The following is a 14,213-nucleotide window of genomic DNA, read 5'->3' on the forward strand; positions in this document are numbered from 1 at the left end:
TGTGACAGCAATTCCTAAATGATCTACTTATCTTTATCTCAGGGACTGGGGGAGATGGGGGCAGACAGGCAAGATGAGCATTTCTTGCTAGGTGGGTTAAGTAAGAAGGATCTCACTCAGGTGCTGCATGGCAGATTCCTGCTGTAACATCCGGAAATCTGTCTGCCTTCCCTCAAGCCTCCCTGGGCAAGATGTAAGCTGGCAGTCCCACAACATGGCATGTCATAAGACAGCTGAGCATCAGGTCAGAAATCCCATACAGCTGCCATTCCATCACAACTGCCAGCTCTCAGGCATCTGGTCTGCTCCAGCATCAAATATGATAGGCTGAGCCATTATTTTTCTTGCTTATTATTAGTTTATAAGCCAAGGCTTTGCTACAGCTAATAGAAGGCAGACTGGGGGCTGCTCATCTCCCAGCACACAGCAACAAGTGTGTGGAGAAAATAAGTTTAAGAGAGGCACCTTCCTGAAAAACTTCCCCTTGGCTTGGTCCTACTCCCCTGAAGTGGGGAGGATCCTAGCACTGATCCAGGCATGGATCATGCCTTGGTATAACATGGCCTGCGTGCACTTGAGAGAACGGCTCTCCTCCCAGCAGGAGCTCAGAGCAGCCCCCTGCAGAGGTCGAGGCTGAATGCATTATGAGAAGGATGCAGGGGAGAGCTTACAGCTTCCCTTAAGTCACCTAGTGTTAGAGTTAGCTCTGCTTGAGGATGTGCCCAGGGTAGCTGGGGGACAGTATATGAACAGCACTTTGCGAAGGTACAGAAACTTATTCTGTAATCTCTGCTTGTTTTCCAGCCTTCTGCATCTCTGAAGACAGTACACTTGCTGTTCTAAACACATCAATAAAAACAAGTTAATAAAAAGACAACCTGCCTTCTTCAGCTGTTCCAGAGGACCCTGGGGCCACACACAAGAGCTTAGCCATGGGCATGCATTGCAAGCACACCACACAGTCATCCTAAAGCAAGTACACTCCAACAAGGAGAACTTATGGAATCATAGAATCACACAGGTGGAAAAAACCTTAAAGATCATTGAGTCCAACCACAACCTGACCATGCACCTTAACTCTAACAACCCACCACTAAATCATGTCCCTGAGCACCACATCCAAGTGGTTTTTAAACATATCCAGGGATGCTGACTCAGCCGCCTCCTTGAGGAGCCCATTCCAGTGCTTCACAGCCCTTTCTGTAAATAAGTGTCTCCTGATATCCAACCTAATCTTACCCTGGTACAACATGAGGCCATTTCCCCTCCTGTCACCTGTGAGAAGAGACCAACCCTGCTCTTGCTCTAAGCACCTTTCAGCTATTGGAAGAGAGCAATAAGGTCTCCCCTCAGCCTCCTCTTCCCATCTAACAGCCCCAGTTCCTTCTCCTCACAGGCCATATTCTCCAATCCCTTCACCAGCCTTGTTGCCCTTCTTTGGACCTGCTCAGCACCTCCACATCCTTTCTGTACTGAGGTGCCCAAAACAAAACACAGTACTTGAGGTGAGGCCTCACCAGTGCAGTGCAGGGCAGGATGACTTCCCTGGTCCTGCTCACCACAGCATTCCTGATACAACCAGGATGCCACTGGCCTTCTTGTCCACCTGTGCACACTGCTGGCTCACATTTAGCTGACTGTCCATCAGTACCCAAAGTCCCTTTCCATCAGGCAGCTTTCCAGCCACTCCCCCTCAAGCCTGTAGGGTTGCCTGGGGTTGTTGTGAGGAAAATGCAGGAACCGACACTTGGCCCTGCTGAAACTCACAGTTAACCTTGTTAACTCTGTAGTGCCTTTCTCCCCTCTGGCAGATCAACACTCCCTCCCAGCTTGGTGGTGTCTGCAAACTTACTGAGGGTGCACTCAACCCCCTCGTCAAGACCATTAATAAAGCTGATGAATAGAAGCAGCCCCAGCACTGAGCCCTGGGGCACACCACTCGTGACTGGTTGCCAACTGAATTTAACTCCACTGACCACAACTCTTTGGGCCCAGCCATCCAGCCAGTGTTTCACCCAGCAGAGCATACATCCATCCAAACTGTGGGCAGCCATTTTCTCCATGAGAATGCTGGGGGGACAGTGTCAAAGGCTTTACTGAAGTCCAGGTTGACCACATCGACAGCTTTACCTTCATCCATTAAGCGAGTCACCTTGTCATAGAATGAAATCAGGTTTGTCAGACAGGATCTATCATTGGTAAGCCCATGCTGACTGGGCCTGGTCCCCTGGTTGACCCTTAACCAGTCCACGATGGCTCCCGAGATTATCCATTCCATAACCTCCCCTGGCACCGAGGTGAGACTGAAAGGTCTGTAGCTACCAGGATCATCTTTCCGGCCCTTTTTGAAGATGGGTGTCACATTTGCCAGTCTCCAGTCCACTGGGACATCCCCGGTAGCCAGGACTGTCAAAGAATGATGAAGCATTATAGAGGATTGCTGCAGTAGCAAGTGCTGTAACAACTTACCCAAGTTTGTAATTTTGTTTTAGATCAATAAGCGGGGCTGCAGGGAGCATAGCCTATCACCTCCTGGTGATGAGAAGCAGGAGCCTCCTTCCATTCTGCATTCTTCCTGCACAAGCCATGGGATCTGCCTTTCCACTCTCAAGAAAAAGTCTGAGCTAGCATCTGCAAAGAGCTGGTTTTATTCACAGGGGCACATCAGACAACAAGGAAGCAGAAAACATACAGGAAATATACAGGGAGGATCTGCTTTTCATACAAGCAATCACTATTAACAGTATTACAGAAAGAATAAATGTGATGTTGCTACAGTAACCCACAAGGATGATGCTCTCCTCCATTTGCCATGCACAGCTTAGCCTGCCGACCTCATCCTTCACTGCCGCGCTTCTTCAGTTTGAGAAATACTTCTCCAGCACCTTTGTTAAAAGCCCAGTCTCCTACAAGAAAAAGCACAATGGTGAGCCACAACTCCCCTGTGCCACCTCAGCTGATATCACATGCACAGGCACAGTCCTGGGGTGGCACTGTGAAACCCCAGCACACTGAGAGCCAAGCCCTGCTACTGCATGTGGTTAAAAAGATGAGTAATCCCCATTTGCAGCCCTCTCCTGTTCTGTGAGACTTCTGCTATGATTTGCATGGAATGGTGTGTGGGATCCTGCTTCGTGGAGGGACATTTTGAGACCAATCCCACCAGCAGCAGGCAGGACCAGCCCACGTGAAGCAAAGGATTTGTTTAATGTTTACAGGAGCCCACAGGAAGGGAGAACCAGTTTATGAATGATCAGTGATACTGCCTCAGTGTAAAAGGTCTGCTCAGTTTTTGAACAGTAGTGTGCATTCCCAACAGTTACCCTGCAGCACAGCACAGCTTTTGTGCTGAAGCACCAGAACAGCACTTGCATGTTAGTTCTTGCCCCGCTGAGAAACAGGAAGGGAGAAGCATCTCTGCTTTTCTAAACTGCTTCAGGATGGAAGTGACAGACCCTGAGAAGAGGGTGTACAGAGTTTCACAGCACAAAGCTGCTAAGCAGCTTCTTAGGCAGGTGGCAAACGCAGCACACACACCAGCTCAAGCACAGGCTGGCTGCTGACCCCAGGTGTCCAACAACAGCTACAGGAAGGGAGAAAGCAGGAACAGCAGGAGGAATTTATGCTGCTGTCATGTCACCCCAACAAGAGCAAAAAAAGTCCCACAGAAACGTATAACGACAGCGCTCAAAATCATCATGGAGAATTAATGTCAACCAGCAGCTCAGAAGCACAGATGGCCAAGGGGGTGAGTGTTAGGAAAAAAAGGAACAGGAAGGCAGAAGCCAGTCCAGAGGTGCTCAGGGTACCTGAAGGACAGAAACAGATCTAAGACCCAGCTGGGAGTACGTGCAGATTGAGGCAGGAGAGCTGTGAGGTTCTGGAAGGAACTGGTATGAGGTAGGAGCCAACTGCCTGCCAGACACCCAGAATGGGGTGCAACCTCACATCCAGGCACCAGATGGGCACTGGGCAGCCCACATACCAAAGGCTGATGTCCAGCACTGGGTTCTAGCTCTGGCTCCATCTCCAGCTGTATCTTCTGTCCCAAGGGGATTAGTTTGCTAGCAGATCCTCAGTTTACCTAAATCTGATGAAATTGAATCAGGGAGGTCCTTGAGCATCAGCACCACTCAGGCTCACATCCCTGCAGCTCCACTCCACCTGTGCCTATCCCAAAAAGCAAACAGGAGCAAGCACTGCCTAATGAGCGCTTCTAGATGACAGAAGCAGCTTTACCTGTGTTCAGCTACTGAATGGCTCCTCAAGCATGGCAGCTCAGTGGGAGCACACACAGGACACACCCATGAGGATTTCATCTCTTCTAGGCTCTCCATTACTTTCTGCTGTGAACAGAAAGTACAAGACACCAAGGAAACACACAAGAGGCAGCAAACGGGCAGAAACACAGCCCAAGCAACTCCATCTCCACCTCCTGCGTGAGGATCTGTGCATGCTTTGCTCCCAGGGGCTAACTTCCCACTAGGAGCTGGGAAAGCCCCCAGGGAAAAGCCACACCAAGGAGCTAAAAAGAAGGTGAAGATCTGCTGATGTGGTACAGGAATCCCTGCTGTAGATGGGGCATGCGACTGTTCCTAAAGACCTGTTCTGCAGGGAAATAACACACACCTCACCTCTCTGCAGGCCAAACTAACAACACACGTCCCCCGCACCCTAACCACAGCAAAACAGCCCCAGAAAGGGGAATTAGAAGACTAAAACCTTTTTGCAGGACAGACTCTTCTTCCTGCACATACAGAGCAGTGTCTCTCTTGACCTTTCTCTGCAAGGAGAGAAGAGGCAGGATTTGCACTCCTTGTCTTCACCACAGCTGGATAAAGGGACACACGTGGCAGCCACAGCAGCCAGCTACCCTCATCTGCATCAGAGGAGATGCTCCTTAACAACCCCTGGCCTGGAGATCACCTCATCCCCTGCTCAGCTCTCCAGTCATGAGGACAAAAAGCCCCTGTCGTTCAGCCGAACACAATCCTAGAAAGAGCCGAACCTCCAGCAGCAGCGCAGGTGCTTCCATCTCCACCACCTCCCTGCTCCGGGCATCTCCCTGCCAATACCAATACCAGCCAATATTCACCTGGTCAGCGAGATCGTATTTTCTTTGGTTCTGATCCAAAAGTCTTTCTTGCAAGAGGATTTTCAGGAGCTCCCGGGTAAGCAGTTCCACCACGTCCTCTAGCAAAGCTCTGAGCGAGGGGCCGAAAGACATGGGCGCCGCCGGCTGCCGCAGTTCATCCATTCGCGGGGTGCCCGGCACGCTCTTCTTCCCCATGAAGTGACCTGCAACACAGCGCGCTCGTGTGCCTCGCGCCCGGCAGCGGGGCGGGGATCTCCGAGAGCCAGGCTGCGACCCGCACCGCACGCCGACAACCCGCAGCCAGCGAACCGAACGCCTAGAAGAGCCCAGCAGCCCCGGGGCCTCGCTCGGGGAGCCCTCCTCCTCCGATGGCATCTCTACGGCCATAGGACCGGCGGCTCGGCGCCGAGAGCCGTGCCCCTCACCTCCGCCCGCAGGACCGCCGGGCACAGCCGGGGCGTCACGGCTCCCAGAGCGGCCATCCGTGCTCCGAAGGAACTGCGAGCTCCGTTCGCGAAAGGAGACCTCAGGAGACGGCGTGACCGCAGCCCGCCCCAACCGCCCCTCACGGGACCGCCGCGCCAATCCCGGCCCAGTAGCATCGAGCACCGACCCTCGCCCCGGCCGCTCTGCCCCGCGGGCCCCCGGTACCTGTGGCCCACAGGTTGCCGCGGGGGTTGACCTTGATCTTGGCCGCCTGGCTGCGGTGCTCGGCGAAGTCGAGGTGCACGGCGCGCCCCAACACAGCACCGCACAGCAGCAGCAGAAGGCAGCGCACCGCCACCATGGCCGCCCCGGCGGGACACGCTCCCGCTTAGAGCTGCCGCCGCCGCCGCTTCCATTTATACTGAGCGGGGGGGCGGGGACTCTTCAAGCCACGCCCCCTCCTCGAGCCCTGGCCTGGAAATCACCTCATCCCCTGCTCAGCTCTCCAGTCATGAGGACAAAAAGCCCCTGTCGTTCAGCCGAACACAATCCTAGAAAGAGCCGAACCTCCAGCAGCAGCGCAGGTGCTTCCATCTCCACCACCTCCCTGCTCCGGGCATCTCCCTGCCAATACCAATACCAGCCAATATTCACCTGGTCAGCGAGATCGTATTTTCTTTGGTTCTGATCCAAAAGTCTTTCTTGCAAGAGGATTTGGTTCCTGCCCGCTGCTTTCCCGCCCTCCGCGTCCACTCAGGGCATCGCGCGGAGTCACAGAGCGTCGCGGTGCGGCGGGACACGGAGCGCCAGGGCCGCCTCACCGCCAGCCACTGCTCTTTTATCTACACTGTCACCCCAAAAGAGCCCACAGTACAGCCTAAAATGGCACCAAAGTAGCCCCCAAAAGGCCCAAATGATGTCCGAACTGCCCGCATACAGTCTAGCTCCAAATGGCACCAAAATGACTCTGAAACAATCCCAAAACGGCACTAAAAAATCCCAAAATAACCTCAAAACAACCTGAAGTGGCGCCGAACCCAAAGCTCTGCTTTACCAGGAGGTCGAGGTCGTGGGGAGGAGAGCTTCCCTGGGAATAGGCACAGGGAAGACTGCTAGCATTGCGCTTCTCAGGGTTTATTGCTGCTGGAGAGAAAAGATCTCGGGGCAATTCACTGCTCCCTCAGCCTGGGGTACAGTCTGAACTGCAAACACAGCTTTAGTGTTACAAGAGGAAAAAAAAAAAAAAAAAAAAAAAAAAGAGTATAAAGCCTCATGTGCTCCCAGGGTCCTCACAAATACTGCAGGAAGGTTTCACCCACGTCAGATGACACGATGCCTAAGTCACGCTCCTGCCTGGCCCTACAATGCTCCTACCAGAGGAGAAGGCAGCTACCAGGACTGTCACCTTCCAAGCAGCGAGAGCCAACACAGCATTTAAAGCAGGTCAAAGTCTTTTGTTCTGATCTGATTGTAACTGGAAACACAACCAACCCGACGCAGATCTTTCTTCTTTTTCAGCTGGCAGCTGCAGCTGTTTCTCTCTTCCAGGCTGTGATGAGGGATGGCAAGCCAGGCTGGGAACAGGTAAGTGGGGAGCTTTTCTGTCACAGCCTTGTAACAAACACTCAGAAGCTGATGGCACACTGCTTTAATTGCTTGACACAGAGGCTTAGCTGGACAAGGTGCAGGGAGATTTGATTAACAAGGGCTCACAACCCTGGTTTCAAGCTGGGGAAAAGCAACACAATAGCTGCTCAGGGACATGGCGCAGGCTGGAAGTGGACATGATTCTGGGCAGCCAGCAGGGTTTTTTGGAAAACAGGGAAATAGACCCAAGCCCACTGCTTGCTGAGCAGCACAGTTGATGCTAAAGGAAGCTGTACAGGCAAGGTTTGAGAATACTAATTTCGTCCCCTGCCGTGGTCTTGTTAAAATTGAGTTCCCAACACCAAAACACAGAGCGCAAACCCGAAGCTTAGCACAGCTCGCCCTCTTAAGTGGCATAATTACAGTCAAGGGCAATTTCTAGTTGTATAATCAATGAATGTACAGATATTACAATTATGAATTATACCAGAGAGTTTGGCAAAGCAGTTGTTATACCAAAAGAGAATAGATAGAATGCTTACCCATATCCTGGGCTCACTATAAAATTCCAGAGGAGAGATCTCCAGAAGAGATCCTTCCCCACTGGTAGCCAGCTCTTAAATGGGTCTGGGAGAGGTGCAGCCAGGCTCCACCCCTTCCAGCAGCACAGGTGAACTGCCTTCACTGTGCTCCCCTGGCTGACTCAGTGCTCACGTCAGGTGATCGATCAGGCCATGATTCAGCAGTTCCCGTGCACTAGTGAACGTTGTACAGGTGCTAAGCAGCCCCTGGACAGGATGCTCAACAGACTGGGACCACCCAAAACGTGTTTTACCACACCTGGGAATAACAACTGCAGCGGTGATCACACTGCAGCCAAGCTGTTCCCTTCCTGAGCAGGCAAGAGTGCTGCTTCTTCCACTGTCACCCTGAGAATGAACAAACATGGCTTGAAAGGTGGCTGCAGTGCAAGTGACCTTGCTTACAAATGGAGACCAAATTTCCACTGGATTTTTTCATCTGTATCTCCATTGCAAAAACATGATATTTGTAATTCAGGAAAAACAGTTGGCACCCACACTTGAAGTCTCCTGCTTGGGAGAGGTTCAATGACCCAAGTTCCAGCACCTGGGGCAGAAACTGTCACTACAGTGCTCCTCTACAGCTTGCTCTCTGCAGCTCAGAAGTTCACCTTACCAACTGCTATTTGCCACCAAAGGAATCTCCCCAGTTAATATATTTTACAAAAGACGTTACAAATTCCATTTTAGAAATTGATTTCTGCCAGCAAAGGTCACAACATTGGTTTCTGCAGGTGGTACAGGAGAGTCGCCTGTCAGCCACCGAGAGCCTTGCAATGGAGCTGGGGAAGGACGGAGGTGACTCAGCACAGGCTGGACTTCTGATAGATGGCTTTGCCCTCGAGGCAGTGTGCATCTGTGCAGAGCCCACCGTCCCCTTTCCTGCTGGGATTAACCACTGGAGCTGGGCCAGAGCAGCCTGCAGCCGCCTTTCTGCAGCTGGATCCGTTCCTTCCCACCTACAGGAACCATTCCTTCTCACCCAAGGCAGCCTGAAGGACCTCGGGATCTTTCAGCTTGAGCTGCTGGTTTTCCCTGATGCCTCTGGTTGGAGGAAACTGCCGTGGTATGTTCTACTCTCTATTTTTCCCTATTAATTCTCACTTGCAATTTATTTTCTCGATGACTACTGACCACTGAAATGACATTTTCATAGCACAATCTGTTACAACCCCAGTGTTCCAGATGGTAACACTTAACTCGGAACCCATTGTTTTATAAATAGAGTTAAAATTGTTTTTTTCCCCCGTGCACAATTTTGTATGTATGTACATTTGAATTTCATCATTTTTATTGCCCATTCTCTTTTCACAGTTGGCCTTCATCCACACCAACCCTGAAAAACTTAATATCAACACCAAACTTCAGCATTTGCCTTCTTTTGCAGATCATTTTTGAATGTGCTGAACTCAATCTCTGCACAGTACCCTGGTGTTTTCTGCTACGGAAACTGTTTCCTTCTACCTTTTAGCAAAAGATTTCTCCCAGTAAGGGCCTCCTCTTGTATTCCAGGTCTCCTTCCTCTCCTTAGGAGCATTCTCTGAGGGCCCTTGCCAACTACCTTTGGGAAATGCAGCTGGATGATCCCAGCAGGATCACCTTGCCCGCACACCTCCTGATTCCTTCAGCGAGCTCCAATTTTCTTGTAGATTAGGTCCTACTCCTTTCCGGCCTGCTGATCTGGTTTATAGCCTGCAGATCCCCACATTCCCAGCTCACCAGGAATCCCTTGGTACTTCTAGTGAGTGTTGCAGGGCAGGCAAATAGCTCAATGCTTTCCGTGTCCCACAGCATCTCCATCCAGGCCCCAGGGTTTGTCGTTGTCCTTTCCTTCACTGGTTTCTTCTGTGAGTTCTCATACCGATGTTTCCCAGAGCCCACGGCACCACAGGACACCTGGGATGCCTCCTTCCTTATCAGTCAGCAACTCCAGCCTGCGCAGAGCTGATGAGGGTACTGACAGACCCGTGAAACTATCAACAAATCCAAACGTACCTAAAAGTGAAGCAGAACAGATTTTCCTCTAGCTCTGCAGAATAAACGTATCATAGTCTGCACAGAGGGCCTTGCTAATGCTGAGCTAAGAGCACGCAAAGTTAACGGAGCAATCTGGAAATGCCGTGGTTCAGAGGGCTTAAAACAAGGTCCATTTTATTTCCTCGCTGTTGATTTATGCTTTGATACCTTGCCATTGACGGATGCATCTCCCAGGCAGCCTGGGAGGGACTCTGAGCTGCAGAGCCCCAGAAACACAGCGTGCATGTTTCTAGCCCTGCAATATCCACTGGGCAGGAAAATGCATGCTCAAAACCAATGGCTCTAATAAAAAACACACACGAAGAGCGAAGGCCTCAAAGCCCCTGTGCGTCTCTTTCACAGAGCTCCTGGTGCCAATAAAACTCTTAGCAGCAGATAAGTTGCTTCAGCTTCTCCTTCACTGTTCCTCCAAAGCCAGGTCAAACTTAAAGCCCTGTCATACGCCCCAGGCTCTGTTTTGACGCATTTGCCTCTTGTTTACAAAGTTTGAATCCCTCTGTTACATTCATTCTTCTACAGGCAGCAGTGGTTGTTGATAAAAGATAAAATTTGAAATCTCACACATCTTGTTTTTCAATTTTCATTTAAGCAGTAAATGAGTTGTGGTTTTCCCTGAGGTTTCCTACTCACTCCACACCCGCTGGACACAGTACAAATAACAGCTTTGTAACAAGACTTAGAGAAAAAAGTCGTGTTTACTTGCAGGCAAATCCATGCCTAGATCAGAAGTGTCCCAACCAGAATTACGTGGCAGAAGACTGATGTCCCTCTTTGAATGAATTGAGGCTTAGAAAAATTAAACTGAAATTCATTTTCTCCACATTATTTTTACTTCTGCCTCTCTGGAAACTGAAACCCTGCAAGACTGGTTCTATAGGAGAAAGAGAAATTGGAGAGCAGAGGCGATAGCAAGATACTCAGCAGAGAGTGCTCCAAGAAGTGCTCTTAAATTATTAAAGAGAACTAGCAGGAAAGTCAAGAGATGTGGGGGCAGGCAGAGAGAGCGGGAGCAAGAGAGCATGTTTGCACCATCCTGGATCACAGGGTGCATTTCTAATCTGTCCCTAATTAGACAGATCTCTGTGCAGTTTTGATTTCCACCATGGCCTGGGGAACTTTGCTAGATCAAACATTCAAAAGACCTATTAGAATTGAACACGTGTATGGACAGCCCCGTGAGCAGAAAGGGATGGAAGCGCTGCAAGGGAGAGCAGAAGGCAAAAGAGGCAGGAAATTGCCTTACGACGCAATATAGGTGCTGCTTCCCCAGAGCTAAGGTGGACCAGTCATCTTCAGGGCATGGAGCAGTGCCAGGAGCTGCTGGCACGGATGGGAACCGAAGGTTGTGGTTGCCTGGCATCACCAGGGTGTACCTGGCAGTCAGAGGTCCGGAACCAGGACACCCCCTCCTCTGATTCAGCCCCTGAGTCACCCACACTGCTGGCCTTCAGCCGGGGTGCTCTGTTTCTCCTGCTGCAGCAGAGGAGAGTCTCTGCCTAAGCCACCTCTCCTCCCTTGGCATCCCTGTTCAGCTCGTCCTGGGAGCTGTACGCTGGGTTTGCCATCATGTGTTTCCCCAGCAAGAAGCAGTCTTCTATCCAAGGATAACGCTTTGCTTTACAGCTTCTCCTTGGAAAACATGAGGTTGACGTGTTCTGATTATAAAGGCAGTAAAAGCACCATGAGATCATCCAGTTTTATTAAGGAAAGCACGAGCCAATTGTCTTACAAACGCAGTCCTTAGAAACTCCCTGCTTAAGCAGTATGCAGCGGCAGAGGAGAACAGGTAATGCTCACTGCTGTTTGGCTGATGATGTGCATTCAGGCATCATAAACACACAAACAAAGACAGCCTTCGTTTCAAAGAGCTTCAATTTTCAGCACGTTACTTCTCACAGCTCACCGCCCATCCATCATACTTGCCTGTCTGCCTTTGATGTGAAAAAAGTCAGCCATCAGAACTGTAGCAATGATCAGAGACACCCAGCACTGCTTTGCTCTGAGGCGGCTCCTGCCCCTGCCGGGATCTGTGCACTGCAGAGCTGCGCCCCGGACTGCAGATGTCATCGAGCAGTAATTAGGCAATGACATTGTCTACCAGAAAATCTGCTGTGTTTGGCTGTAACCACAACAGAGCCCGTGGCAGTCTTAGCCCAGGCTGGTTTTTTTTTTCCCTTTTTTTTTTTCTTTATAAACCAGACCTTTCAGCACCCACATCCTTTACAAATAAATCCCGTTCCTGTTGTGACACAAAGGTCTCCATGTTTCCTAAGCCACCCTGAGATCCTTAAGCCTCAAAGGCTTTCCTGCAGCAGCCTCACCTTTAAAAAAAGAACAAACCTGAAATAAAACACAAAGCCTCAGCCCATCTAAACAGCAAAACCCCTGGCTCTGTGGGAGCATGGCAGCACTCGCCAGACCTTTCAGCATTAGCAACCAGCTGAACCAGAGATCCTGCACGCTCCATAGCTTTTCTGCTCCGCAAAGCAGAATAAGAGTTGGGGAATGGAGCCAGCAGCAGCTCTTTGTCATCCTGCCCCCACGCTCCCAGTTTGCAGCCTCTGCAGCCTCATCCCCAGCATCTTCCCTTCCCGCAGTGGCAGAAGAGGTGTTGGAGGGATGCAGAAGGTGATGTGGGAGGTAGCATAGGAGCTGGTGGGTGTTGGAGCTGCAAATGGATTTGCGGCATGAATCCTCACTCTTATGAGAGCCAACACCTCATTTCATGGCTGCAGATAACACAGATCCACGTTCTGAGCTACACTGAGCTTTGAAGAGGCGGAAGATGGCCTGTGGAGGTCATTTCCCAAATCACACCATGGCTCCAATAATCACTAAACCTGGGCTGGAACTACCCCACACTTTACCCAAAAACATCCTTCATTTTTCAAACTCTTCCTGCTCATTTGCGGGTCACCATGCAAGAGCAAAGCTGGGAAAGACCTTCCTGCACCCAAATCTGCAGTCCTCAGCCGCACTGACTGCTGACACCTGCTGCCAGCAGCCGGCATCGCCAGCCTGGGGGCCGTGCTGCAGGCAGGACAGGGACTTTGCTATTTCCAGACATCTGAAAGGACCGTTTCTCATCTCAGGTGCTTGTGGAGAGCTAATTCCTACACCCCTCACAATCGGAATCCCTTTGTGCTTTGCCCCCCCTTTTTTTTTAATTTTAATTAGCTCGGTGACAGTAACACAACTGCCACTGCGAGGTGTGAAAGCTAGAGAACCCAGAGAACAGCACCTGCAGCAATTCCAGCAAGTTTTCACTGAGACGTGTTGATTAGCAGACTTCAGAAGAGCTTGACTCAGCCCCTTATATCATCCCACGTTAAAATAAATTTAAATTAATGCACAGAACAACTCAAGACAAAGGCAAAGCAGGGAACGCAGACCCTGCATCAGTGCTACTTGGAAATACAGAAATGTTGCTCCAGGTCCTTGGGAAGGTGCTCCATGTTGGCAGTAGCCCTCACTGAGATTTTCTGCTGTCTCACTGCTGCCTGGGTTTGGCTGTGACAAAACATCCCATCCCTCACTCCAGTATTTTCACAAACTGAATCCAAATTCTCTTCTCCAGTGCTCCAACAAAAGAGGCAAATGGCAGATACAAATTTTTATTACTGTTTTGTCTTACTAATTGAGGATTACTCAAAGAGCTGCAGGCCCAAGGCTGTCAGCAGCTGGACCTGTTTGTAGACTGTTTGCAAGTACATTTGTTTTGCTTCACCTCACAACATCTTTCTCTCCAAATTGGAAAGATATGGATTTGATGGGTGAACTGTTCAGTGGCTGCAGGATCAAGTCCAAAAAGTAGTGGTCAATGGTTCAATGTCTGGATGGAGATTGATGAGTGGTGTCCCCCAGGGGTCAGTGTCGGTACTGGTACCCTAATATCTTCATCAATGGCATTGACAGGGAGGTCTGAGTGCACCCTCAGCAAGTTTGCTGATGACACCAAGCTGTGGGAGTGGTGACACACCAGAGGGACAGGATGCCATCCAGAGGGATTCAGACAGGCTGAGCAGTGGGCCTGGGAGAACCTCATGACGTTCAACAGATCCAAGTGCAAGGTCTGCACCTGGGTTGAGGCAACCCGCACCAACAAAACAAGCTGGGGATTAAAGGATGGAGTGCAGCTCTGCCAAAAAAGACCCGAGGGTCCTGGTGGATGGCAGCTGGACATGAGCCAACACTGTGCCCTCGCAGCCCAGAAAGTAACCGTATCCTGGGCTGTATCAAAAGAAGCCTGGCCAGCAGGGTGAGGGAGGTGGTCTTGTGCCTCTGCTCTGCACTGTGAGGCCTCAACTGGAGCACTGCATCCAGATGGGGAATCCTCAGTACAGGAGAGACATGGACCTGCTGGAGTGCCTCCAGAGGAGGACCACAAAAATGCTCCAAGGGACAGAGCACCTCCATATGAGGACAGGCTGAGAGCTGGGGCTGTGCAGCATGGAGAAGAGGCGATCTGATAGCAGCCTGTCAGTATC

General features: G+C 50.7%; 1 protein-coding gene across 1 annotated transcript; it reads right to left on the reverse strand.

Moving 5' to 3' along the window:
* Positions 1–2,858: 2,858 nt before the first annotated feature.
* Positions 2,859–5,882, reverse strand: NMB (neuromedin B; the record flags this gene model as incomplete). The annotated part of the gene is made up of 3 exons (XM_079540995.1): positions 2,859–2,906; positions 5,096–5,298; positions 5,747–5,882. 3 exons carry the CDS (start codon positions 5,880–5,882, stop codon positions 2,859–2,861), a joined length of 387 nt encoding a protein of 128 aa, XP_079397121.1.
* Between the last annotated feature and the right edge of the window lie 8,331 nt (positions 5,883–14,213).

This window comes from Tetrao urogallus (assembly GCF_951394365.1).
Source record: "Tetrao urogallus genome assembly, chromosome: 11".
NCBI classification, from domain to species: domain Eukaryota; kingdom Metazoa; phylum Chordata; class Aves; order Galliformes; family Phasianidae; genus Tetrao; species Tetrao urogallus.